Consider the following 27578-nt stretch of genomic DNA (forward strand, 5'->3'; position numbering starts at 1 on the left):
CTCACCTGGCTCAGCCTTCACAGAACTGAAGAGAGTCTGGATGCCCTGGATTCAGCTTTGGCTTCAGGGACTGTTGTGGCTGGTTACCTTTCATCTGGATTACTAAAACTTTCTCCATATCAGCAATCAGGTGGCTTTTGTTTCTTATTCATGTGTTCACTGGAGTAGCACTTTTAATTTCTTTCAAGAACTTTTCTTTGCATTCACAACTTGGCTAACTGTTTGGGGCTAGAGGCCTAGCGTTTGGCCTGTCTCAGCATTTGACATGCCTTCCTCACTAAGCTTCATCATTTGTAGCTTGATTTAAAGTGAGAGACATGTAACTCTTCTTTTTACTTGAACACACAGAGACCACTATAGGGTGATTAATTGGTCTGATTTCAATATTGTTGTATCTCAGGAAATAGGGAGGCCCAAGGAAAGGGAGATGGGAACCAGCTGGTTGGTGGAGCAGTCAGAACACACACTTTTTTTTATTAAGTTCACTGTCTTATACGGGCGCGGTTGGTGGTGCCCCAAAACATTTACATCAGTAACATCAAAGATCATTGATCAACAGATCACCTAAGGAATATAATGATAATGAAAAAGTTTGAAATACTGCAAGAATTACCCATATGTGACACAGAGACACAAAGTGAGCAAACGTTACTGGAAAAATGGAGTCAATAGACTTGTTCGACACAGGGTTGCCACAAAACTTTATTTTGTAAAATACTCCATACCTGTGATTTGCAATAAAATGCAGCACAAGAAGTGAGATATGCCTGCAGTTTCTTCTGGGATAAATATCCCTTTTTTAGAAAAAGAACAATAGTTATGTGTTTTCTGTATACATGTGAGATAGGAAAAAATGCACATGGAAATAGTGAAAAACTGTGAGATCCATTAATATCACCGCAGCACAACAAAGCTGATGGGATTCTCACAGCTGGATTTATTTGGGGACAGAATGAAGAAAGTCTGCATCCTCCTTCATTAAGTCTCTATAGACAACATTTATGATAATGACAGCAGAACTAGATCTAGGAGCTAGTCCAAGCCATGGAGATTAGCACGTAATCACAGGCTCAAGTCCTAATACAATTCTGGAGAGACATGGAGGGATTTCAAGAATTAAACTAGGAAAAAAGGATTAAAAAAAAAAAAAAAGGAAGAAGAAAATTTTAGCCTCCACATGCATTGGTCAGTGTCAGCAAAATTCTACATGTTCCATTATAGTACTTCTATATTATTTTATTATTATCTTTGATAATTCTGTCTCTTCTTCCAGACTATAAACAACTTGATGTCAGAAACTGTCAATTTCATCTTACTGATTCCAGAATAGTGTTTTGGTCTAGGGACAACAGAGTTCACTAGTTCAGTATCAGGAGCTCGCTGGAGTCCACTGCAGACAAAATCCTAGCTCAGTCACTTACTACTAGAGTCCTTATGGTTGAGTTACTTGGTGGTTCCAAGCCTCAGTTTCATCACCTATAAAATCAGTTTATAGTACTCACCCCATTAGATTGTGTTAATGAAAGTTATAATATCAGCAAAATATTTAGTCCAGTGGCCTGTACACAGCACTCAACAAATGGCAAGTATTATAAGCTATTTAACGAATTAATGTACAACATGTGGGCCACTGAACTATGATTGCTGGAAGACATCAATAAGGGAAAATGGCCAACCCTAGCCTTTAGAAACTACCGGTCTTCATATAACCCAGCATCCCCTGCTGATGCTTGGCACTACAGGGAGAGCAAGGACAAACTGTGACACACTTTCCCTCAGGTGTCTATCCATGATTGACCTCACAGATGACCTTCACAGTCAAGGTCCTGCTGATGCCTGCACCACATTTTGTGTACATCCAGCCTCATCCTTCACATCTTGGATTGTATGTTTTCTAATTTAAGTACTGACAGCTTCTCTTCATAAATTACTTAAAGTACACAAACACATCTCTGACTAGAGCATGGTTTAAATACACATTTAAACCATGTGAGATTATTTATACAGTCTCCTCTCATTGACAAATACAATGAATGAATGAATGAATGAATGAGAGGAGATAGAAAGGAAGAAAGGAGGGAGGAAAGACAGAAGGGAAGAGAAAAAAGAAAGGAAGGGAAGGGGAGGGAAGGGAAGGTAGGAAGGAAGGAAGAGAAGAAAAAAGAAGGCAAAGAAGAAGGCAGGAAGACCTCTGGCAGGTCATAAAAACAAAAGTGTTACAGTACTGCACCTGAAATTTATGGTAACAAAATCAAAGGCAAGAAGAAGAGTTTCAAGTTTTGTGCAAAGGAATCATAATTTGTTGTAATAGTTATACTAAACAGAAATTTAGAATGCATCAGAGGAGGAAGTGAGTTTAATCACCTGGTCAGACTATCTTACTTTATTATCTCATTTTACTGATGAGGCAGCTGAGGCTCTGACAAGTAAGATGACTTTGCCCATCATTACGCAGATGCAGAATGTGGTCCATGGATCAACAGCATCGGCATCGTCTGGTAATTTGCTAGAAATGCAGACTCTCAGGCTCCATGTTAGCCATACTAAATCAGAATCTGCGCTTTAATAAGTTCCTTGGGTGATTCATCTGAACATTGAAGTTTGAGAAGCATTAACACAAGCAGCTTGTGTTACTAGTAAGTTACTAGTAAGTTAATAACCTGGATGATTTACTCAATGCTTTATTTTTCTATAAACTATACACCAATCTTTGGATCTGTTAGAAAAATTTAAATCTTTTAGCTGTGAAGAATCAACCTATGGATTTTACACTCAGGATAGAACTTTGGGAAACGGTTCTTCGAAGCCCTGAATAAACATGTGCTAACACATAACACACAGTGACCACTTGGCTACTGTTTCCTCATCTGTCAAGTGGAAAGAACAACAGTACCTAAACTCAGAAGGTTATTAAGAGGACTAAACGAAGGCATGTTAAGTCTTTAGAATAACGGACACAGAGTAAGGCCTCAATGACTGTTAAGCATGGAGTGTGATTGTTGTTAGCTCTTACATAGGGTACATAGGGTGTAGTGCAGTAGGCTTGCACACCGCAGCCCATGATTCTCACCTGTTCTGGCTGCAATGACACGTGTATGAAGTACTATTCAGGATTACGAATAAGTATAGCCTGTGCCCACAAAAGAGAGCCGATAAAACTCCTTAATGGGGTGAAAACATGACAACCAACATTGCTGAAACTTGGCTTGCTGACTTTTCCACTCAGTGCACTGAAGTGGCAAATTTCACCTAGAGGCATTGGCAGGTGTACACACAACCAGTGCCCAGATGCCAGAGTCAGCCCAGCAAGGGGAGCTGGAGTGTGGGACAGAGATCTCTTGTGCAGAATGAGACAACACTTGTATGATAAAACCACCAGCTTGTTCATCCACGTTATTTCAAGCACCGATCCAGGTTGGGGACAGAGAGCCGCAACAGACAAAGCAGGTAACTCAAACCACGTAAAATGGACACCAAAAATCAAAATCACATTATAACCTGCGTTTCTTACTTACTAGACACACACAATGGTGTGAAGGTATTCAGGAAAGAGTGGCATAGAGGGGGTCTTGGGGTGATACAACTCAGACCGTTGTTAGTCCCTAGAAGAGAGCCATCATGGTGAGATGGATAGATGGATTTATAAGACTATGCAGAGGAAGATGCCAGAGAAGCTGAGAGCCTAAAACATAATCTTGGATGGCCTCAAGGGAGATGAAAGAAAAGGAATTTCTGTCACCTTCCAGCCCTCCACAATACAATTCCCAAATGGCTCCCAGGTTTCCCAGCCAGAGAAGCCACGTACTCAATAGCTGCCAGCAGACCTTCCCCCGCCACATTCCTCCCCTCCCCTCGGAGAAGAGTCTTGCACAGTATTATGATCATGTTAAATATTCTTCTGAAGACAGACCAAAAATATTAAGTGACAAAATGAGTCTCATTCCTTGCATATATATGAACATGACTGTTCCACACCAATAGTAAAAACTGCTAACACTCAGGTACTGTCTGCATCACACTTATCTAAACACAAAATCTGCTCTATTATACCTTCCATGATGAAAATGGGATACATAAAGGTATACATGGTAAGTTGAATAATGGCTCCTCAAAGATGCCCACGTCCCAATCCCTGGAACCCGGGAACATGTTACCTTACATTCAAAAAGAACTTTACAGGGGCTCCTGGGTGGCTCAGTCAATTAAACATCTGACTCTCAAGCATAAGAGACTCTTAAAAACTGAGAACAAACTGAGGGTTGATGGGGGGTGGGAGGGAGGGGAGGTGGGTGATGGGTATTGAGGAGGGTACCTTTTGGGATGAGCACTGGGTGTTGTATGGAAACCAATTTGACAATAAATTTTATATATTGGAAAAATAAATAAATAAACATCTGACTCTTGATGTCGGTTCAGGTCAATGATCTCACAGTTTGGGGGTTCGAGCCCCACATCGGGCTCTGTGCTGACAGGGCAGAACGTGTTTGGGATTCTCTTTCTCCCCCTGTCTGTCCTTCCCCTGTGCGTGCTCTGTTTCTCTCTCTCTCAAAATAAATAAACAAACATGAAAAAAAAAAAGAACTTTACAGATGTGATTAAGAAAGGATCTTGGGTGTGGAAATTATCTTAAATGATCTTGGTAGACTCCATGTAATCACAAGGGTCCTTTTCTTTTCTTGTAAGAGGAAGACAAAATTTCAGAGGTGATGTGACCAGAGAGGGAAGGAGAGGGGAAAAGGCAATGTGGGAGGAAACCATGATCCAAGAATAAGAACAGCCCTATAAACTTTCACAGGCAAGGAAACAGATTCCCTCCCACCTTGAGCCACCAGAAGGAACCAGCCCCACTGACACCTTTGTTTCAGCCCAATCTCAGACTGGTTCTGCATTTCTGACCTCTGGAACTAAGAAAGGACACTGTTTTAAGCTGCTAGATTTGTGGTAATTCATTGTGACAGCAATAGGGAGCTAACACAAAATATAATCAATAAATACTAATTATAAGTGAATAATTAGGAAATAGCTCTCTGTGATCTATAATTTACAAAGTATTTTATATTTTTCAGTGATCAAATCCTAGCTGCTCATCAGAAATTCTTAAGTTTATTACACAAAGACAGCCATTTAGGTTATATAATAGTGCAAGTATGCATACATTGATTTTAAAATCTGAAAGCAAAAGAAATTACAAAAAATGACATGTAATACAAGAAACCCATAGTCTATTCCTGGATATCTTGGTGTCTCCTAACAGATGACAGTTAAAGTGCACTTAAGATTGGACCTAAACCACTCACTTATGGTAGCATCTGTGTTAGTCACCTGTGTGCATCCCTCCAGTGTTGGGCACACTGCTCTGTACAGTGTTGGCTGGTGTTCCATCAATATTTGCCAATTAAATAAATGACTGAAAAAATGAAAATATGAATGAGAAAAACTTACACCCTTAGCCAGGTTTTACTTTTGATCATTCAGATGGAGCTTTATTCCAAATTAACCTAGAAGGACTTGGTGCTAGAATAAAAAAAAAAAAACAGCTTCCTTAAAAAAAAAAATAGGATTTTTTTAAAAAGCCATTAAAGATGGAGTCAAAATGTAAATAAATTATAGGAGATTTTCCAGTTCTGGTTAGGAGGCAAAAGGTCACAGAAAACCATAGGCCCCACTATAGCAATGAGAAAACAATAACTTTAGAGATCTTATTTGTCATACAAGATATTGAGGAGATCTGGACACAAGTCTAATCGAACAGACTGCCTTCTACTGTCCTACTGTCTGGGGGACAGACATTGATGGATACTTTCCCTACTGGTGCATGAGTGGGCAGAACTAGCCTGCTTTTGGTAAAAAAACCTTGCTGGAATAAGGAATAATGAGCCAAACTCTTCTCAGCCAAGCATTGGTGGGAGTGGCAGACTGGAAAGTGGGGGAATGGCTAGCTAGCTCTCACTGCCAGCCAATCCTCATTCATAATACTTTTGCTTGGCAGCTACTAGTGGGTAGAAGCTGGCAACTGGTGGAAAGTAGAGAGATCACATCTCATGTGCATAGATCCCAAAGTCTGCTGCAGGGCCAGATCTCACCACCAAGGGGATGGCAGATGTGAAATGCGGTTCAACTCCTGATTAGAACGAAGAGATCTGGCCTACACACCTTAGCTGCCTGACAGGGGAAAGGACAAGGCTTGCTGAGGACATATACTACCTATTTCGGTTTCTTTGTTCTTTTATATACAATATAAAAGTGAGACACATGAAAAAGCAGGAAAAATGTGACCCATAACTAAGAAGAAAAAAAAAAAAATAAAAGGAGAACAACAGGTAACAAAATGGTTGGAATTAAAAAGACAAAAATAACTACTACATGACGATGCTAAAGAATTTAAGGTAAAATGTACAAAATGGGTGAGAAGACGAAGAATCCTCCAGAGTAATAAAAACTCTAAAAAAGAAGCAAATAGAAATTGTAGAACTGGTAAGTACAATATGAATTCATTGGAGGGGCTTAATGGTTAAGTGGACAAGATAGAAAAGGCTGGTAAATCCAAAGATAAGGGAATAAAAACTATCCAAAATAAAGCACAGAGTGAAAAAAAACCAATAATAAAAAACACACCCTGAGAATCAAAGTACTAAGGCATAACTTCAAACGGTCTGACACACATGTAGTTGCAGCCTGAAAAGAAAAGAAAGAACAGACTATAATTGTTGGAAAAGATATTAGATGAGGGTTTCAAAGATGGTTGAAAAGATATTAAATCCAACACAGTGAAACTCTAAGCTGTAAAACAGAAAATCATATACAGGGCAAACCACTGAAAACCAGAGTAAAAGGATAAGACAATGAAATGACCTGTTTCAAGAGCTGAAAGGAAAATACATGCAAACACCCACACGCGCGCGCATGCACGTGTGCATACAAACTGGCAACCTAGACACCTATAATCAAAGAAAATATTCCTAAAAAGTAAAAATGAAATAAAGGCATTTCCAAACAACCAAACTGAGCACATTCATGCTGCATTACAGGAAAATATTTAAGGAAGTTCTCCAGACCGAAGGGAAATGATCACAGAGAAAAACCAAGATCGGCAGAAAGGAATGATCAGTGGGGTAAGTATCAAGGGAGATATAAAACAATATCGTTTTAAATCTCTTTAAAAAGACAACTGGCTATTTGAAGCAAACAGAGCAACTACTGTGGGATTATAATACATGGAGAAATAAAATAACAATAATAATATAAAAAATCAGGGGAGTAAAAAAATGACACTGTTGAAGGATATTTAATGTCTCATGAAGTTGTGTAATAGCTACTGATGGTAAAGGGTGATGCATTAATTATGTATATCGTAATCTAGAACAGCCACTTAAAAATAATACAAAATGGTGAAACTAAATAGTAACAGGAGTAATAAAATGGAATGTAAAAACAAACAAACCAAAAAACACAAACTCTCAGTTTCCAAATAAAGAAATGAAGAAAAGAAGGGGGAAATGAGGGAAGAAATAAAAAATGACAGAATTAAGCCCAAGAATATCCCATGTAATTATAGTAAATGTAAGATGTATTCAACACTCCAATGAAATAAAAAGGCCCAGTTCTACACAACGTTCAAGAGACACTTTTAAGAACATAGAGTGAAAATACAAGGATGAAAAAGACACACATGACAAACACTAATCACAAGAAAGCCAGTGTGTCTATACTAGTATCAGAAAAACTGAACTTTAAGATGGCTATTTCATAATGATTAAAATGGTCATTAACAAAGCCCAAAGTTGGTTCTGTGCTCAGACTAAAAGCTTCGTAAATCTTTTTTTTCTTCCGTATACAGCTTCCGATGGTTCATGAATTCCTGTGTTTATGGACCTCTATTTAAAACTTCTTTTCAAATGCACATTATTTTTTTTTTTAATTTTTTTTAACGTTTATTCATTTTTGAGAGACAGGGAGAGACAGAGCATGAGCGGGGAAGGGGCAGAGAGAAGGAGACACAAAATCCGAAGCAGGCTCCAGGCTCTGAGCTGTCAGCACAGAGCCCGATGCGGGGCTTGAACTCACGAACTGTGAGATCATGACCTGAGCCAAAGTCGGACGCTCAACCGACTGGGCTACCCAGGCGCCCCACAAATTCACATTATTTTTAAATTCAACAAGTTTCTTTTCAAGTGCATGACCCCTTCAATTCTTGAAAATCATTATTATAATTAATAATTGATTCTTACAAGTCATGTTACCTGAAATTTCACCTTCTGGTTGATATCTGACACGCGGAACTGCTTCAGGAAACGCTCATCCTCACTCCAGAAGAGGCGGATATCAGGGATGTCATAGAGGATCATGGCCAGTCTTTCCAATCCCAGGCCAAAAGCCCAACCGATCTGATCTTGAGCACCAGCTACAATTAGGAAAGCAAAACACAACTGATTTAAAAAATATGAAGACTACAGGGTGCCTGGGTGGTTCAGTCGGTTGAGTGTCCAACTCTTGGTTTCGGCTCAGGTCATTGTCTTGTGGTTGTGGGGTCAAGTCCCGCATCAAGCTTCGTGCTGAGCATGGAGTCTACGTAAGATCTCTCCCTCTGCCCCGTTCCCCTGCTCACGAACTCTCTATCTCTAAAACAAACAAACAAACAAACAAAACATTTTTTTTAAATATATAAAGACTTCACAGGTGCATCCTACTTTCCTACTTGTGGGTAAATAACCAGTAACACTGGTTGTGAGCCTACTAGCAGGTAAGGCACTGGGGAGAGACATCCATAAGCCCATCCATAAGTTTTACATTTCTTGCGCTCCCCACATTCCTCACTTCCCTGCCTGAGGCACTCTGGAGTCACACTGCCTCTAATGTTGCCTTTCATTTTTTATTATATTCCAAGCACTTTAAGCCCGCCTTCCTGCCTCTGAAAAACAATTTTCCTGTAATCTTTATTTGCCCTGATTCAAATTTAGCCTACTATGTGTAGAGAGAGAGAAAAAAGATGGTCTCTGTCCCTATGTGGCTTACTAAATGGGTGGGTATGTTGGAAGTGTGCCATAACGGACTGTTAATATTCAGAAAAATCCCTCAATTTTGTTAAAACAACTTTTACCCTTAGTAAGAGCTACCTCAATAATGGATGGAGATCAAGCAAGCCAAGGTGGAACGTTTATTTAGTACCACTCACTCCAAAGGTAAAGTGTGTTGTTCACAGTACAGCAATGCTATGAACTCAAAGGGTTTATTTCACTTACCTGAAGCAGACTAAGACCAAAGACATAGACCTGCTGTGTGAAGAAGGCAAGAGAGCAAGTCATACTGCTTGAAAAGCTTACGGAAAGGGCTCATGAAAGGAACATAATTTCAACTGGACACTAAGGGTGTCTGGATCCTGGGCAGGCTGCAATGGCCTCAAGATTTTACTCCTGTCATACATGCCCTGTGTAAATCTCTCCCTTTGAGTGCGGTGGCCCTGGGAACAGAATGGGATTTCAGCCCTGTGATTAGTTACTTTATATTGAAGTTCATCTGAGCAAACCAGAGAGACTCTCCTGCTGGCCCAGGAAAAGTGAGCTGACACGCAGCGAGAGGGCCACGTGGCTAGGACCTGAGGGAGGCCTCTAAAAGTTGGGGGAAGCCCTGGCTGTCAGCAATAAGTGGGACCCTAATTCCTACAATCATAAGGAAATGAATTCTCCCAACAGGGTGAATGGGCTGAGAGGAGGACCAGAACTCCAGAAGAGCACATAGCCGTGCTGACCCCTTGATTTCTACCTGTGAAGACACTGAGCAGAGGCCCCAGCCAACCTGTGCCTGGACTTCTGATGCAAGGAAACTGACATAATAAATTTGTGTGGTTTTAATCTAATAAGTATGACATTAATTTGTTACCAGGCAAAAAATAAAAAAACAAGCAAACAATAACAACAAAAAACCCCACAAAACTAATACACATCCAAAATGTGGAGAAAGGTAAAAGAAAATTCCAGACTGAAGGAACGTCTTCAAATAGCAGAGGGGTAGCAGTGTAGCACAGAAGCGTTAGGAGTGCATTATGGAAACACAGAAGGTTTGAGGCAGATAGGACATTGCAGAAAGGATCCATTTCTGGCTAGGTGCTCCCACCACCATCATTTATAAATAAAACAACAAGGATAAATGTGTAAAAGAAGCCAGGCAGAAGTATGAGCCTTTTCAAATGGTTTGTTTAAAAGCTGAATGAATTAAAATAATCAAAATGAGATCACAAAAGAAAAAGATACTAAGAGAGAAAATGGATCAGTAGCGAAAGGGAAGATGTATGAGAAAGAAAAGCCAGTGGTTCGCTGAGTACACCTGTTCCTGAACAAAAATGAACACTCAGGTGAGATAGAGGGAAGTGGGGTATTCAATCTCACAGACAGTGGGATCATGAACATTATGCACAACCCCTGACCCAGTGGTCACATGCCTAAGAGAGCAATTGAAGAGTGAGGCAAAATAGTTTAGAATAATTCATACTGATTCATGAGACTTGAAAAATAGGTTGGTGACTAATTAAAGACATGAAATTTAATATAACCATGATAGACTTTTAAAATCTACTTAAAGAAGAATTTTTATTTCCTTAAGTTTTTATTTATTTATTTTGAGAGACAGAGAGAGAGAGAGAGCGAGCATGAGCAGAGGAGGGAGAGAGAGAGAGAGTCCCAAGGAGGCATCACACTGTCAGTGCAGAGTCTGATACAGGGCTTGAACTCATGAACTGTGAGATCATGACCTGAGCCTAAATCAGGAGTCAGATGTTCAACCGACTGAGCCACTCAGGCACCCCAAGAATTTTTATTTTTTTAAAATGAAAGAAAAAATGGCAGTCCTGCTGATGTGGTTCCAGCACATTCTGCATCGTGTGGTTCCACTGTCCTCATTCACTGGGGGGTTACACTAGGTATTCTTACAATTTGGAAACAACATATACATGTAAAGATCCTTAAGAATGTTCATACTCATTATTATTATGATTCTACTCAGGAATTGATCCTAAAGAAATAATTCAACAAAAGAAAAATATAAATGAAAGAAGATATTCAGCAGTATTACTTTATAAGAGCAAAAACATGGAAACAACCTAAGTGGCCCAAATTAGGGAATGGCTTACAAAATATACTGCATTTTAATGAAATCATTAAAAATTGTAATTATAAAATACAGATTTATTAAGTGACAGACTATAAGAAATTATGAAAAATATTTATGATAACATGAATATGTACTGTGATACCACTATTTAATATAGGTCCAAGTGAGGGTTGCAATGTGAAAAAACAAAAAAACAAAACATGATGTTCAAGAATTATAATGGGTAATAGTTTTAAAACTTCAAAACATTTTCCTATAATTGTTAGTTGTTTCAAGTAAAAAAATAATAATAAATATAGGTAGCAAGGTTAATGCTGCTTTGTGACTGAGGCTTTTTCTTTAATCTTTTCAATTTTATTATCATTCTTTTAGATATAACCAACCACCTAGAGCCTAATATCTGTAACTGAATAAGGAGTAACAGATATTTCTTACTATACAGTAACTACTGCTTATTTAGGGTATTTGACTTTATTTAATATCTAGTAATTTTTTTAGTGTGTTATGCTCCTTTCATCTGTTACCCTCAGTTCCCCATCCCCTGAAACTTTTTCTAAAGCAAAAACACGAATAGAGCCCCTAAAAGTAGGTAAGAAAATAAGCAACAATCTAATTTTTAAAGTTGAAAAAAATTAATTTATATTTGAGAGAGAGACAGAGTATGAGCAGGGGAAGGGCAGAGAGAGAGAAGGGAGACACAGAATCCAAAGCAGGCTCCAACCTGTCAGCACAGAGCCTGATGCAGGGCTTGAACTCATGAACCGCAAGATCATGACCTGAGCCAAAGTCAGATGTTCAAGTGACTGAGCCACCCAGGCGCCCCCTCTAATTTTTTAAATGGACCAAGAATATGAAGACATTCACAGAAAGGAAAGAAAAATTACCCTTAAGCAAATGAAAGCTTAAGAAAAATAAAAGATGAAAATTCACAAAGTTATCAGATTTTATATACCAGATTGGCAAAAATAAATACATCTGATTCCATACTTGAGAGCAAAGCCAAGGGAAAACAAGCACTCTCTATATTGCTGGTAGGTTCACAATTGAGTCTTTAAGCTATTGACCTAAGGAGCATAGTATACCAGTAGCTATCAGAATTACAGATGCATGTACCACCTTGTTACTTTAACTACTAGAAAGTATCCTCACAGGAAATTAGGACTGTATAAGACCACTTCCTGGAGTATTGTTTATAAAAGCAAAAGACTGTAAACAACGCAAATATTCATCACTAGAGAAATGATTAAATAAACTATGCTATGTCTGTACAATGAAATATTATTATAAAAAGGCTCCAACCAATTTCAAAAACTCAAAGCAGCAGATGTTTTTATTTTTTTTATTATTTTATTATTATTATTATTATTATTATTATTATTTTTAATATTAAACTTATTGTCAAATTGGTTTCCAAACAACACCCAGTGCTCATCCCAACAGGTGCCCTCCTCAATGCTCATCACCCACCCTCCTCTCCCTCCCACCCCCCTCAACCCTCAGTTTATTCTCAGTTTTTAAGAGTCTCATATGGTTTGCCTCTCTCCCTCTCTAACTTTTTTTTCCTTCCCCTCCCCCATGGTCTTCTGTTAAGTTTCTCAGGATCCACATAAGAGTGAAAACATGGTATCTGTCTTTCTCTGTCTGACCTCAGCCGCAGCAATTTCTTACTTGACACATCTCCAAAGGCAAGGGAATTAAAAGCAAAAATGAACTATTGGGACCTCATCAAGATAAAAACCTTCTGCACTGCAAAGGAAACAATCAACAAAACTAAAAGGCAACCAACGGAATGGGAAAAGATATTTGCAAATGACATATCGGACAAAGGGCTAGTATCCAAAATCTATAAAGAACTCACCAAACTCCACACCCGAAAAACAAATAATCCAGTGAAGAAATGGGCAGAAAACATGAAGAGACACTCCTCTAAAGAAGACATCCAGATGGCCAACAGGCACACAAAAAGATGCTCAATGTCACTCCTCATCAGGGAAATACAAATCAAAACCACACTCAGATACCACCTCACGTCAGTCAGAGTGGCTAAAACGAACAAATCAGGAGACTATAGATGCTGGCGAGGATGTGGAGAAACGGGAACCCTCTTGCACTGTTGGTGGGAATCCAAACTGGTGCAGCCATTCTGGAAAACAGTGTGGAGGTTCCTCAAAAAATTAAAAATAGATCTACCCTATGACCCAGAAATACCACTGGTAGGAATTTACCTGAGGGATACAGGAGTGTTGTTGCATAGGGGCAGTTGTACCCCAATGTTTATAGCAGCACTTTCAACATAGCCAAATTATGGAAAGAGCCTAAATGTCCATCAACTGATGAATGGATAAAGAAGTTGTGGTTTATATACACAATGGAATACTACTTGGCAATGAGAAAGAATGAAATCTGGCCATTTGTAGCAACGTGGATGGAACTGGAGAGTGTTATGCTAAGTGTTTTTATTTATTTATTTTTAATTCAGGGGTAGGTAGGAAAGAACTGTGCAAATGGAGGACAAAGGTAGGAAGTCTTTATAGTACATGCCTTTTTATATAAAGACTGATAGAGATTTTTGTTACTAGATAAAATACAGGAATTTGTTTTCTGTTTATTTTTAAGAGGTTATAGGAAGCACAAAGTATTCCTCTTTGGTTGCACTGGGACCAAACTTTCAGGAAAATCATGAGTAGTAAAAATGGATCTCTATGTCCTCTTTTTAGAGCCAGAATTGGTCTCTTTCATTCTGTAAGAGGCAATACATTTCCAAGGTTGGAAAATAAGTGTTATCATCTGTAGGGATTTCAAAAACAACCACAAATTTCTTCTACCCTTCCTCTTCAATCTCAGTGGGTTGTAATGGCTTCAACCAATTGAGTATGGGGGAAGTGATACTATGTGACTTCCAAGGTCACATCAAAATAGCCACACAACTAACACTTGGTTTTCTTGGAATGCTCACTCTCCACACACCCTCTCTCACAATTCTTTCTCTAGAACATTCTCTCTTGGAACCTAGCTGCCATGCTCTGAGAAGGAAGTAACACAGAAAGATCATGTGTAGGTGCTCTAGTGGACAGTCCCAGGTGAATCTAGCTTTCAAGCCATCCTGGTACTGACAGCAGGTATGTCAGTAAAGAAGACTCAAGAGGGTGCCAGCCCTAGCCCTCTAAATCACCTCAGCTGTTTAATCTTCCCAAGGCTCCAGCCATTGCGGATGAAAGACAAACTATCTCCACTGTGTGCTGTCCAAATTTGTGACCACGGAATAATAAAATGGCGGCTTTCTTAGGCTATTAACTTTGGAGTGGTTTATTATTCAACAAGAGATAACCAGACATTGCCCTTGTTAAATCATCTGGGTTGTGCTTTCTATTGCAAACATTTCCCATATGGGTAATCTAAGGTTAACTGAACTGCTGATGTAAGTTCATTTGTCTGAGATATAAGAATGATGTGAATAGCAACTAGATAGGGTTTCACATAGATCAGGAATTAAGCTTAAAATAAGATGAATCCACTATACTATAGCACATCATATACACCAGAATATTAATTATGTCCTAATATCACATCTTATCCAAAGCCCATGCCACCCCACATCATTCATCGCATTGCCCATCCAGCGTATAAACAAAACAGTCCTAAGCCAAAGCTATCCAATACCCTCTCCAAACCAACTACTGCTTTTCATCTTATTTTTCCACCTCATGATGAATGGGGTCATCATCCATCTAGTTACTCAAGGAAGAAACCTGGGAGTAAACTAACTTAAAACACTACCTCATTTCAGATATAGACCTTTAAATTATATCTCAAAATTTCTCTCAAAACCATCCCTTCATTCTAGTCCAATTGTAGCTATAGATTTGTCCCTTCAACAAACATCTCCCACCTGGACTATTCCAAGAAACTCCCAAGTAGTCACCGTCTGTCTCCCTATTTGGTCCATCTGTGATAGTGCTGCCAAGTCTCTTTCTAAAACATAAATCTGGACATTGTCACAGTAGATATGTGTAAGGATAGGACAATGAATGACTCATCTTCAAGACAGCCATATGTGTTCTTATTTTTATTTTTCAGTGTCTTTCTAAACCATAAAAAAAAACTCTTAAAATTGTTCCACAGATTCCCATTCACTCTAGCTGAACTTGAATATTCATGGAAGTTCAAGATTAGATATGCAAGGTCCAGCTGGAAAAATGCTTCATAATAAGTTAAATACTAACATCTCTGTTTATCACTTGGTATCAAGGCAATCATAATGACAAATGGGAAAACAAATATTTAGCTATAAGATACATACAGATTAAGAAGCACTGGTCTAGGGGTGCTGGGTGGCTCAGTCAGTTAAGCATCGGACTTCAGCTCAGGCTATGATCTCATGGTTCGTGAGGTTGAGCCCTGCTTTGGGTGAGCTCAAGCCCCACTTCTCTCTCTCTCCCTTTCTGCCCCTCCTGGGATTCTCTCCTCTTCCTCTCTCTCTGCCCCTTGCTCACTTGCATCCCCTCTCTCTCAAAACAAACAAACAAACAAACAAAGCCCTGATCTTTAGTGAAGAACTTTCTAAAACATTTCCAACATATCACAGGTTGTTAATTTTGTCAAATATAAAATTATGCACACCATACAACAGAATTCACATTCTTTTCAAGAAGATGGGTCATTCATCAACATAAATGATTTTCTGAGACACAAAACAAATTTCAAAATACTTAAAAGGAGTTAAATTTAAGGAATGTCCTATGTCCAAAGAGAAAATAAATCAGAAGTCAAGAGTATACAAATATCTAAAGACATTCCCAAATACTGGGAAATTATACAACATACTTTTAAATAACCCAAGTCAAAGAAAAAAAATCACAAGAAAAATTAGAACATGCATTCAAATGAATACAAATTAAGATGCAACACAAAATAATGTATGGAATGAATCTAAAGCTGTAATTCAAAAGAAGCCTATAGCATTAAATGCTTATGTGAGAGGGGAAAGGTGTCAAATCAATGAACTACTACCTTACAAATGTAGAAAAAGAAAATAAAATTAAGAACAAACTAAGCCAAACAAAGGAAAAACTAAATATAGCAGTGCAAGTGATAAAATAAAAAAAAAAAAAAAGGAAAGAAAAACAATAGAGAAAATTGATGAACACCAAAAACTGGTTTAAAATAAATTTTTTTAAATTGAAGGACAGTTGACACACAATGTTAGGTTAGTTTCAGATGTACAACATAGCGATTCGACAACTCCATACTTTGTGGTATGCTCACCACTCTGTATGTTGTGGTAGCTACCATATGTCACCATACAATGCTATTATAATACCATTGACTATATTCCCTATGCTGTACCTTTAACCCTGTGACTTATTCCAGAACTGGAAGGCTGTATCTCCCACTTCCTCTTGCCTGTTTTGCCCATCCTTCCACCACCCTCCTCTCTGGCAACTGTTGGCTTGTTCTCTGTATTTATGGGTATGTTTCAACCTTTTGTTTGTTTGTTTGATTTTTTAGTGTTCATATGTAAGTGAAATCATATGGTATTCTCTAGAATCAAAAAAGAAACAGTAAGTTTTGATGAGGATGTGAAAAAAAGGAAGCTTTGTGCACTGTTGGTGGGAATGTAAACTGGTGAAGCCACTGTGGGAAACAGTATAGTAAGGAGGGTCCTCAAAAAATTAAAGATATATAGCATCTGTATGTTTATTGCAGCATTATTTACAGTAGCCAAGATAAGGAAACAACCGAAGTATCCATCAATAGATGAATGGACAAAGAACAGGTGGTATACATACACAATGGAACATTACTCAGTCATTGTATAAAAGAAAAAGCTTTCTCTGTTTGACTGATTTCACTTAGCATAATACCTTCTGGGCCCATCCATGTTGTCACAAATGGCAAGGTCTTATTCTTTTTTATGACTGAATAATGTTCCTTTGTATATGTATGTGTACCAAAAGCTGAGCGGTTTTTTTTTTTTTTGAAATATCAATAAAATGGATAAATTGCTAGCCAGACAAATTAGGAAAAAACACGAAAAAGAGAAAGTACAAATTACCAATGTCAGGAATTAAAGATAGGACCTCACTAAAGACAGATCCTAGTGGTAATAAAAGGATAATGAAAGAATATTATAAAATAACTTTATGCAGGTGAATTCAACAACTATTAAACAATCAATACAAAATGGACAAATTATTCCCCCCCCAAAAAAAACCCCCAAACTACCAAAGCCCATTAAGAAGAACAGATAACCTATATCAATTAAAATACTGAATATATAATTGAGAACCTTCCCACGGGCACCTGGGGGCTCAGTCGGTTAAGTGTCTGACTTTGGCTCAAGCCATGATCTTGCAGTTCGCGAGTTCAAGCCCCGCATTGGGCTTGCTGCTGTCAGTGCAGAGCCCAGTTTGGATCTGCTGTACCCCTCTCTCTGTGTCCCTCCTCAGCTCATGCTCTCTCTCTCAAAAATAAATAAAACATTAAAAAAAGAAAAGAAAAGAAAAACCTTCTTGCAAAGAAAATTCTGGGGCCAGATGGCTTCACTAAGTGAATTCTATCACAATGTTAAGAAAGAAATAATACTAAATCTATAAAACACTACCAGGAAATAGAGAATAAGGAAATTTTATGAGACCAGGATTGCCCTTATACCAAACCAGACAAAGACATTACAAAAAAAAGACAACTTTAAACCAATATGCATCATGAGAAAACAAACAAACCACCTTTTACAAAATATTAACAAATTAAATCCAGCAATGCATACAAGGGACACTATGTCAGGACTGGATTTATCCCAGGAATGTAAGGTTAGCTCAACATATGAACATCAATCAATGTAATTCATCATATAAGCAGATTAAAAAATAAAACCCAACACACAATTAGAAAAAGCAATCGTAGGTGCAAAAGTAGATGCAGAAAAAGCAGTTGAAAAAAATTCAACATCCATTCATTATAAAAATTCTCAGGAAATGAAGAACACAGGGCATTTCTTTAATCTGATGAATGACACAATACAAGAACCACAGCTAATATAACTCACAGTGATGAAAGACCAGTTGCTTTGCCCTCAGGGTCAGCTTGAAGATAGACAGGTATGTCCACTCTCTCTATTTGTTTCTACTAACCTGAGTTCTAAGCTAGTGGGGAAATGGTGGGGGGTGGGGGAAGGGTAGGGGGAGCAAAAACAGATGAACAGATTGTCTTTATTTGGAGATGGCATGACTGTCTACATAAAAACACCTAAGGAAAATATTTCAAAGGTTACTGCTACGTGAATTCAGGAAGATGATGATATACAAAAATCTGCAGTGTGATGGTCTTAGGGGCATCTGTTCCACCTGGTTGTCAGTGGGGACAAGTGCAGAACCTCTCCTGAACACAGGAGACTGGCTCTACTGAGAAGACCCAATGCACAGGCCAGTGAGGAAGCCATGACATCAAGCACCTGCAATCCCAAGCACCTTGGTCGAGGGCTAGAGTGTCATTAGTAACAGGGAGCAGCTGGCCTCCAGCTTCCTTCTGCTACACTTTGAGTCTCGTAATCATTCTTATCGAAAAGACTACTTGTGACCATCACTGTGGAGTGCTGCAAGAAAGGATGTGGCATCTCTTTGCAGAGCTGTACCAAATTGTACCTTTGAAACACTTAGTTTTGGTCCCACCTAGAACAGCTTCTTTTGAATTGTCCCCTGAATTGGGCTAGCTGGCAATGCCATTAGTAAGGCACCAGGCATACCTGTCCAGGATGCTGATCTCTGTACCACATAGTCTGCCCTAGGAGACATCATTAAATGAACTGACCTCAGATCTAAGAAGATGGAAATGGCAAACACTTCTTTCCCCTGAACAACTGGGTTGTTTTTCATTTTAAGGATACCATGAGTTACATAATTGACCATAATTCTCTCCTTACTTTGGCCCCACAGATGCTTAGAACCAACCTTGCAGGTCACCTCCACAACTGTACAAGTGTTCAGGGTACATTTCTCTGTGTGACTCTTGGCCCAGTTTTATCTTCTTAGTCTTATTTCCTCTTTGTCCTGATTATCTCAACTATTTATTTTCTCCTCTTGTACATACTTTTATATGGTACTTCAAATTCTTTATGGAAGGAAGTGAGCCATAAATAACTAGATACTTAAAGATACTGTCAGCCAAGGCAGGTCTAATTTTCAGGTCTTTGGCACTCCCCAGCTATAATTTGTTGCCAGGTGCTCAAGGGCTGACAGGGTTTTAAGACAGTATATTTTTTTCCCTATTCTAATACTAGAGAGTTCTAGTAAACTAGAGCCCCCAAAGCAGAAAGCTGACTGTAGGGAAACATCCTCACTTAAACAGAATATTCAGAATGGGAAGGAATTAGGTGTTCTGATTAACACGACCTTGTGCTGAATGGAGCAACCCACACAGGAAAAGATTTTGTTTTTGTTGTCGGTGCTGAAAATCATTCTAAGAAGGTCAGTCTATATATAGAAGCAAAATAACATGAGACAGGAGCCCAGAGATGGGGAAGTTAAAAGGAGGGAAAGGAAAAGATGAGGAGGAGTAGAACGGCAACTGAGAAGAGGGCAGTAAGAAGTCATCAGTGTGAACATGGAGAAACCAAGTGGACCTTAGAGCCTAAAAGCACCTAATCCCATACACTGTCCCTTCTACAGCAGATGGCCCTCCAGACTCTGCCTCAACAGCCGCAGAAAGAGAAGCACTAGTAAGAGAGGAACCAGAGCAGTGCACAAGCCTCCACACACAGCCTCTGGTCTGGCCCCTCCAAAGCAAAGCCCCTGTGAGCATGAAGCATGTCAGAGAAGACAGCGGCTACGCTAGCCATGCATCAGGATGGGAAACAAAGAGCACTGAGGGAAGATTAAAACTGGCTGCTATTGCTCAACACCATGCCTCTGAAGGCGTAGGACATCTGTGCTATCTGTGGAAGGCATTGGGGGTGGGGTGGGTGGAGATACCACTCAAACCTCCATCCCCAAAGTCCTTAGAAAAATCACTGTGCCACACAGAAAAGGTTGTATCACCAACCTGAGAAAAGGCTGAGAATGGGCAGTTGTTGACTGTGACACAGATCTGTACACAAACACCCAGTATTTAAGCTGCACTAAGACAAGTGAAGCCCATGTACCTTCATCGCTAGTATGGAGCCACATAAAGAAGGTTACATAATATAATTAGACTTTTGTCAGACAATGCCAGAAGATAAGGAATTTGAGAGAATTTGGTGGGGGGGCGGGCAAGAAGTAGAGAGAACTTTTAGGGCAATGAAAATACTTTATATGACACTATAATGATGGATACACGTCATTATACATTTTTCCAAACCCAGGAATGTACAACCCCAAGAGTGAACCCTAAAGTAAACAATGAATTTGGGGTGATAATAATGTGTAATTGTAGGTTCATCAGTTGTAAAAAATGCAGCACTCTGGTGGCACATGTTGATGATTGGGGAGGCTGTGCATGTGAGGGGGCAGAGGGTATATGGTAAATCTCTGTACCTTACTCTCAAGTTTGCTGTGAACCTAAAACAGCTCAAAAAACTAATTTTTAAAAAAAATTTAAAATTAAAAAGAGGGGAGAGTGGAAAGACAACTCACTGAATTAGAGAAAGGACTTGCAAATTATATATCTGTTAAGGGTCTATTATCCAGGATATCTAAGGAACTCCTACAACTCAACAACAGATACAAAACCCAGTTGAAAAATGCGCAAAAGAGGGGCATCTGGATGGCTCAGTCGGTTAAGTGTCTGACTCTTGATTTCAGCTCATTAAGTCCCACAGTTTGTGGGAAAGAATCCCACGTTGTGCTCTGAACTAACAGCACAGAGGCTACTTAGGACTCTCTCCCTGTCTTTCTGCCCCTCCCCTGCTTGTGCACTCTCTCTCTCAAAAATAAATAAACGTTACAAAGAAAAAAAGAAAAAAAATGGGCAAAAGATTTACAGAGATATTTCTCCAGAGAAGTTATACAAATAGCCCACAGGCACATGAAAATATGTTCCACATCATTAGTCATTCGGGAAATATAAACCAAAACCACAGTGAGATACCACTTCATATCTACTAGGCTGGCTATAATACAAACAAACAAAAAACTCATAAAACAAGCATCAACAGGGATGTAAATGAACTGGATCCCTTGTACATTGCTGCTGGAATGTACCATGACGCAGCTGCTGTGGACAACAGTTTGGTCATTCTTCAAAATGTTGAACATAGAATTACTGTATGACCTAGCCATTCTTCTCTCTCTCTCTCTCTCCCTCCCTTTCTCTTTCAGTCTACCTGCCTACCTACCTACCTACTTACCTATTGCTAGCTATATGCAGGTATGCATGCACATGCATACACACAATATAGTTATAGACATATATGGATATATAGATGAATATATGTATATCCGAAAATTGAAAAAAGGGACTCAAGATAACTGTACACTAATGTTCACACCAGCATTATTCACAAATGACAAAAGGAAAAAACAAAACAAAACAACAACAACAAAACTCAGTATCTGAGAATGAATAAACAAAATGTGGTACATATATAAAATGGGATATTATTCAGCCCTAAAAGGAAATGAAGTTCTTATACATGCTATAGGATGAGTGAACATTGAAAAGATACGCTAAGTGAAACAAGCCAGACAAAAGGACACATACTATCTGATTTCACCTATGCGAAATATCTAGAATAAGTAAATTCATGGAGACAGCAAGATTAGAGGTTACTAAGGGGCTAGAAAGAGGGGGGAATGGGGAGTTACTGTTTAATGAATACAAAGCTTCTGCTTGAGGTGATGAAAATGTTTTGGAAATCGATAGTGCTAATGGTTGAACAACACTGTGAATCTAATTAATGTCAGCGAATTGTATACCTAAAAATGGCTAAAAATAGTTAAAAAGGCAAATTTTATATTGTACATTTTACCACATAAATGTAAGATTTCAAAGGGGCTAAACATTTACAAACTTTGAAAAAAATTTCTGTGTGTTCTTCACTTTCTTTTTTTTTTTTTTCTCATTACCACATCCATCTCCAAAAACACTGAGATTTACCAACTGAGCCATTATGCGGCCAATTATTTCAGTAGATCTGGGCTGCTTCCCCCATAAAATTAAAGAACAGCAGTAATACAGCATCTCAAGTTCCTTTCAGCTCTTAAAAGTCTAGGATGTGGCTCAGTTTAGAGGTAGTTAACTAAGCTCTAAAGAAGCTTTCTTTTTGTTGTTGTTGTTCATTTATTTATTTTGAGGAGAGAGAAGGAGAGGGAGAGGAAGGGGCAGCAAGAGAGAGGGAGAGAGAGAGAGAATCCCAAGAAGACTCTGCACTCATAGCAACATAGGGCTCGATTTCACGAACCATGAGGTCATGACCTGAGCCTAAATCAAGAATCAGACGTTTAAGTGACTGAGACACCCAGGTGCCCCTAAAGAAGCTTTCATCGAAATAAATACAAAGTACTGCAAAAATAATTTGTTTAATATTTAACAGCATAACAAAGGTAACTGCCAACTGCTCTCTCCTCTGGCCATCTGGTCACCTTCTACCCCTCAGACATGCAAGTACACTTGACTTTGCACCCTTTGCTTGGACAACTGTGTCCACTGGGAATGGTCTTTTCCTTCACCTGATCCAGGTCTCTGTTCAAATGTCACCTTCTCAAGGTGGCCTTCCTGACCATCCACTTTAAAACTATATACTTCTCCACCAATCCACACTTCCAAACCCCTTATTCTGCCCTGTTTTCATCAGAGAATATCATCTTCTAAGATACTACAACCTTTCCTATTTTTTCTATTTATTGTTTACTGTCAGACTGCTGCTAGCCTGTAATCTGCGAGGGCAGGATCTTTGCTGGCTTTCATCACTAATACATCTCAAGTGGCTAGAACAGTGTGGGGCATGTAGCAAGTGCTTGGGTATTTGCAATGTGAGTGAATGGCATGGAAGGAGAAGTGCTGAGAATTTTCTACTTTTTAAGTTACTTGTTTCATATAAATGGGTAGTATTATGAAGAATTTCAGACTTAAAATGAAGTCTTCAGTATGAGCAGTGACTTTCTCTAATGTATCTGTGAAAGATTTTATCCATCATATTATGAGGTGATATTTTAAAAGGGGTGATATCAAAAATGTCATTTCTGAAAAAGCTCAGAAAGCAGAGAGTTGGAACACAAAAACATAAGAGGAAAAAAATGACTATTCTAATCACTCATCCCACCCTTCATGGCCATTCACTGAGCTTACTCTATAGAAGGTAGCTGGCACTGGGCACTAGCTCCTTGAAGTCTGGGACTTCAGCACTGCTTCTGTGCCAGTATTTTGTCTATTTTATTTTGTTCCTCGGTGACTGAACTGCTAAAATATAAAGAGCCCCTGTACCCTGAGGTTCCCTCTCAAAATGTTTTGTTGCAAAGCCAAGGATCAAATTAAAACTTTAAACTATTTTGCTGGAAAACATTTTTTAAATTATATTAAGTATATTTTTCCTTCCTTGTCAATAGGGGCTAATTTCTAGGCGTCCTTTTACTTAATGAATTGACGCTTTCCCACAATAATTGCCACAAGTAATACTGAAACAACCCAGCAATTAACATTCATATTTTATAGAAGTTAACCAATTACAAAACATTTCATCAATATTATCTTGATTTTGACTCTCACAATTATCCTAAGGGGAATGCCAGGACTGGTCTTATCATCTATATTTAAAAAATAAACACCATTTAAGCAAAATCACAGACAATGGGACTCAAATATGTTTTTTCACTTCAAGTATGTATCCAACGAATGCTTCCCTAGATTCACTTTCAAACATTATTGTAAAGGAGCTATGTTCAAAGTATTTGAAGCCATCAAAAATTCCACTTCTACTGTATGCCTTCTACCTTCTAACTAACTGCCAGCTTCCTGATTGACTTCATCGTTACTCCATGAAAGCTAGTAAAATGATTTGTATAAGTAAGTGCTCAAATATATCAGATTTTTATGAATAAGTAAAATGTGGGTTTTTTCCACCACACCAAATAATGCTTTTAATCCTGAATTTGACTAACATATACAGAAACCCTGAGTGAGATGACAGGGCTAGTATTTAGCAGCGGTATTGGACAAAAGCTTCCCCCTCCCTTGATCATTAGGTACCCTGGCAGTCACACAAGAATGAAAGCCCCGTATACTGCACACCCAAAAGCAGGTCTAGAAAAGCCAGTATGGGTACATAAATTCTGATTTCTTCTCTTTTCACCATTGAGTTAGTCCTTGATCCCCTGCTTTCTAGCTACAACTCTTGAATTCTTCAGAGACTTACTACTAGATGATTGACTTTTCAAGCTGTGCCCAAAGATCGATCTCCTGCCTGAAAAATTTCTCTAGTTGTATATATCCTTGGCCCCACACAATTCTGTCAATAAGTCCTTCACACAATCCAAAGGCAGACCTCTTTTAAAAGAACCTTTCGATGGTGTGGAGCAGACTGGGGATCAGATTCTATGAGCTGTAAAGACAGTGGTCCTTAATACAATCTGAGCTAGGCTGCATGTGAATAAACTTAAAACAACAAATCCTTCAACACCCATGGTGTTGAAGGATTGGACCATGGCCTTTCCTTCTTGTGTTCTAGATTTCAGTTTTCTGTAGTTTAATGAAGGAGAAAACAGTTTCTGGTTCAGGTACCAATCAATAGTACATGAAGCAATTCCCAATGGTCTTGTCCCCTGAGAATCTTCCTCACGGATGTTTCCAGCTTCCTTTGAGGGCTTGTGTCCCAGGAATCGGCATCCTTCTGCTCCTTGTGCCTTTAATCTGGGTGTGGTAGATCGTATTAGTTGCCCCCCCTCCCCCATCAGCGATCGTGTCTTCTTTGGAGTATGGGGGGCAATGTACCTACCCCCAGGGGAGAGAAGGATCCCTGTTTTCCAATGACTCATCTAGGGGAAGACATGGCTAATGAGATAGATCGGGAAATCTACTAGGATGCTCAAGGGCAAGATAAAGGTCCTTCAAACTCTTCCTGTCTCCCTTCCTGCACTGAATACTGCCACATGAGAATATGATGCCTGAAGCTGCAGCAGCCAACATGTGACCAGAGGGCAACAAGCTGGCAGATGAAAGCCAGTGTGCTGAGGAGGGAAATGAGGGTGAGTGTAAAAAGCCTGGACCTTTCAAAACCAGCCCTGCAACCTATACATTAGGACTTATTAATCTTTGAAATGAATTATAAAAGTCTGTATTACTTAAACTACTGTTATCTATGGTTTCTGCTTCTTGCCGACAGATACTTAAAACCTGACATACCAAAGAACAGGGAGAGGACCATACAGAGCTATTTGTAAGACAGGTCCTGTTGGGAAGACAATGGTAATTTTAATGCATGAAATCTGGTCTTTTTGAAGCCTTGTCTCAGGACTCAAGACAAACAACAAATTTCAGTTTTTATCTGGGTCTCAGGTTGCCTTCTCTAAAGCCTAGCCATCATGCATTAGTGGGAGACATGCAGACCAGGGTACCAGTCACAATGGCATGAACATGGAAATTGGGATCTTAGTAAGGTTATGAACATACTAAATGACCACTGATGGTGGAACAAGAACCATATGAAAATTCAAGACAAATGAAACAAAAGGATGCCCTAAGAGATCCATCCCCCAAATACAGAAAGACTAAGATATATTGTCATACAACTACTGATAGAGAAGTAGGACTTCAACTTTTATCAAAGCAGGGAAAATGGCGCTGACAAGACAGCCAGATAACTCTCTTCAGCTATTTCTTCAATAGGTCCAACAGGTAGGAAGTGCAGTAGTCAAGCCTATATGCAATAACATACACATCTCTTTATGCAGAGTTAGTATTATACCTGAGTCACAAAGGATGTTAACACAGCAGTGCCTAGTAATAAACTTCTTATGGAAGGGAACTGACCAGTATGTCTCAGTCCAAGTGCTCCAGTGAGAGGGCACAAGAAACTAATGGTTTTGACAAGTAAGAGGTACAAACTGGTCACTGCAGATCTTCAGTCAAAAGTCAGAGTACAGGAACTCTGAACTCCCATTGGTAACTACGCTAAAGGAGAAAAGAGCACACACACCACCTTGATATCACCCCTTAGCGACCGTGATTTCGGTTTGCTCTCACAAGCTGCATGGCGCTCACATGTTATACTCACTTGATCCGAGCATAGCAAAAGGTACAATCTATGGAAAAGTGAGCACACTCCCTAAAAACTTAAAGACACTTGCTAAAACTTTCCTCAGTCAAAAAAGTATGGCAGTAGCTATATAAGTTATTATTTTTATATTTATTTACATATTGATAATTATATAAACATATGTATTATATATAATTTATTTAGCAATTTGAGAGTAGGCTCCTTATATCGTGTTCCTTCATCCCTACTACTTCCATGCATATTTCCTAAGACCAAAGATATTATCTTATATATCCATAGCAGAGTTAACAAATTTAGGAAATTTCACATCAATGTAACACTCTTATCTAGTCTGTAGCTCATATTTAAATTTTGTCAGTTTCTCCAGGAATGTCCTTGTAGCCTTTTCTCCCTTAGTACAAGATCCAGTCTAGGATTACATAATGCATTAGGTACCATGCCTCTTTAGTCTCCTTTAATCTGGAGCAGCTACTTGAACTTCCTTGGTCCTGAAAGACACTGACATTGTAGAGAATCCTGACCAATTATTTTATAGAATGTCCCACAAGTTGATGTTTTCTGATGTTTCTTCATGATTAGATTAAGGCCCTGGAACCCAGATGGAGTACTACGACAGTGATACGGTGCCCTTCTCTCTTTTCCTAGGCATTCATCTTCGGACATATGGCATCCAGCTACCCCGTATCAGGGGTTCCTAAGACCATCCACATGTCACTTATTTTTTGCTACAAAAACTTAGTGGTTTAAGAAAACTATTCATTTAGCTTAATATCGGTTGGCACTTTGAGCTCAGGAAGAAACCTTTCTGTTTTCCAGGGTTTAGCACTCACATGTCTGGTGTTGGCTGCCTGTCAGCTAGGACTCCTTGGTTCTCTCTTACCATGCAACAAGCCAGCTCAGGCTCATGTACATGGTGGCTTGCAGGGACCTACTTGCAGTAGGAAGGCAAGTCTCAATGTGCAAACACTTAGCAACCTTCTGTTTGAATCATGTTTGCTACTATCACTATAGGCCAAAGCAAATCACATGGCCAAGTTACACAGGAGTAGAGAAAGAACTAATAGGAAGGTTAGAATTTGTGGCCATTTTTTACCCTATTGTAGTGAGAGATTGGTTGTGTTTTTCAGAACTATTTTCCAAAACCTTCCCTCTCCTACCTATACCCCAATTATTAGGTGAATTCCTTCTCCACTGTCTACTCAGCTATTAACAAGTCTGTGGGAAGCCACTATAGTAGCCTGTCTTGCAAAGTCTGCTCAGCTGCTTTAATAGTCATTTAATTTGCTCA

At 39.0% G+C, this 27578-nt stretch overlaps 1 protein-coding gene across 10 annotated transcripts in view; it reads right to left on the minus strand.

The window, feature by feature from the left end:
• The window catches only part of FARS2 (phenylalanyl-tRNA synthetase 2, mitochondrial), a 533637-nt gene that overhangs the window by 197481 nt on the left and 308578 nt on the right, over window positions 1-27578 (minus strand). For all 10 annotated transcript variants that reach the window (XM_049654909.1, XM_049654908.1, XM_049654906.1 and 7 more), the window contains one exon: window positions 8241-8401. In XM_049654909.1, coding sequence (XP_049510866.1) covers window positions 8241-8401 — 161 coding nt within the window. The remainder of the gene's footprint in view (window positions 1-8240; window positions 8402-27578) is intronic.

The sequence above is a fragment of the Panthera uncia genome, assembly GCF_023721935.1.
Source record: "Panthera uncia isolate 11264 chromosome B2 unlocalized genomic scaffold, Puncia_PCG_1.0 HiC_scaffold_25, whole genome shotgun sequence".
Taxonomy (NCBI): domain Eukaryota; kingdom Metazoa; phylum Chordata; class Mammalia; order Carnivora; family Felidae; genus Panthera; species Panthera uncia.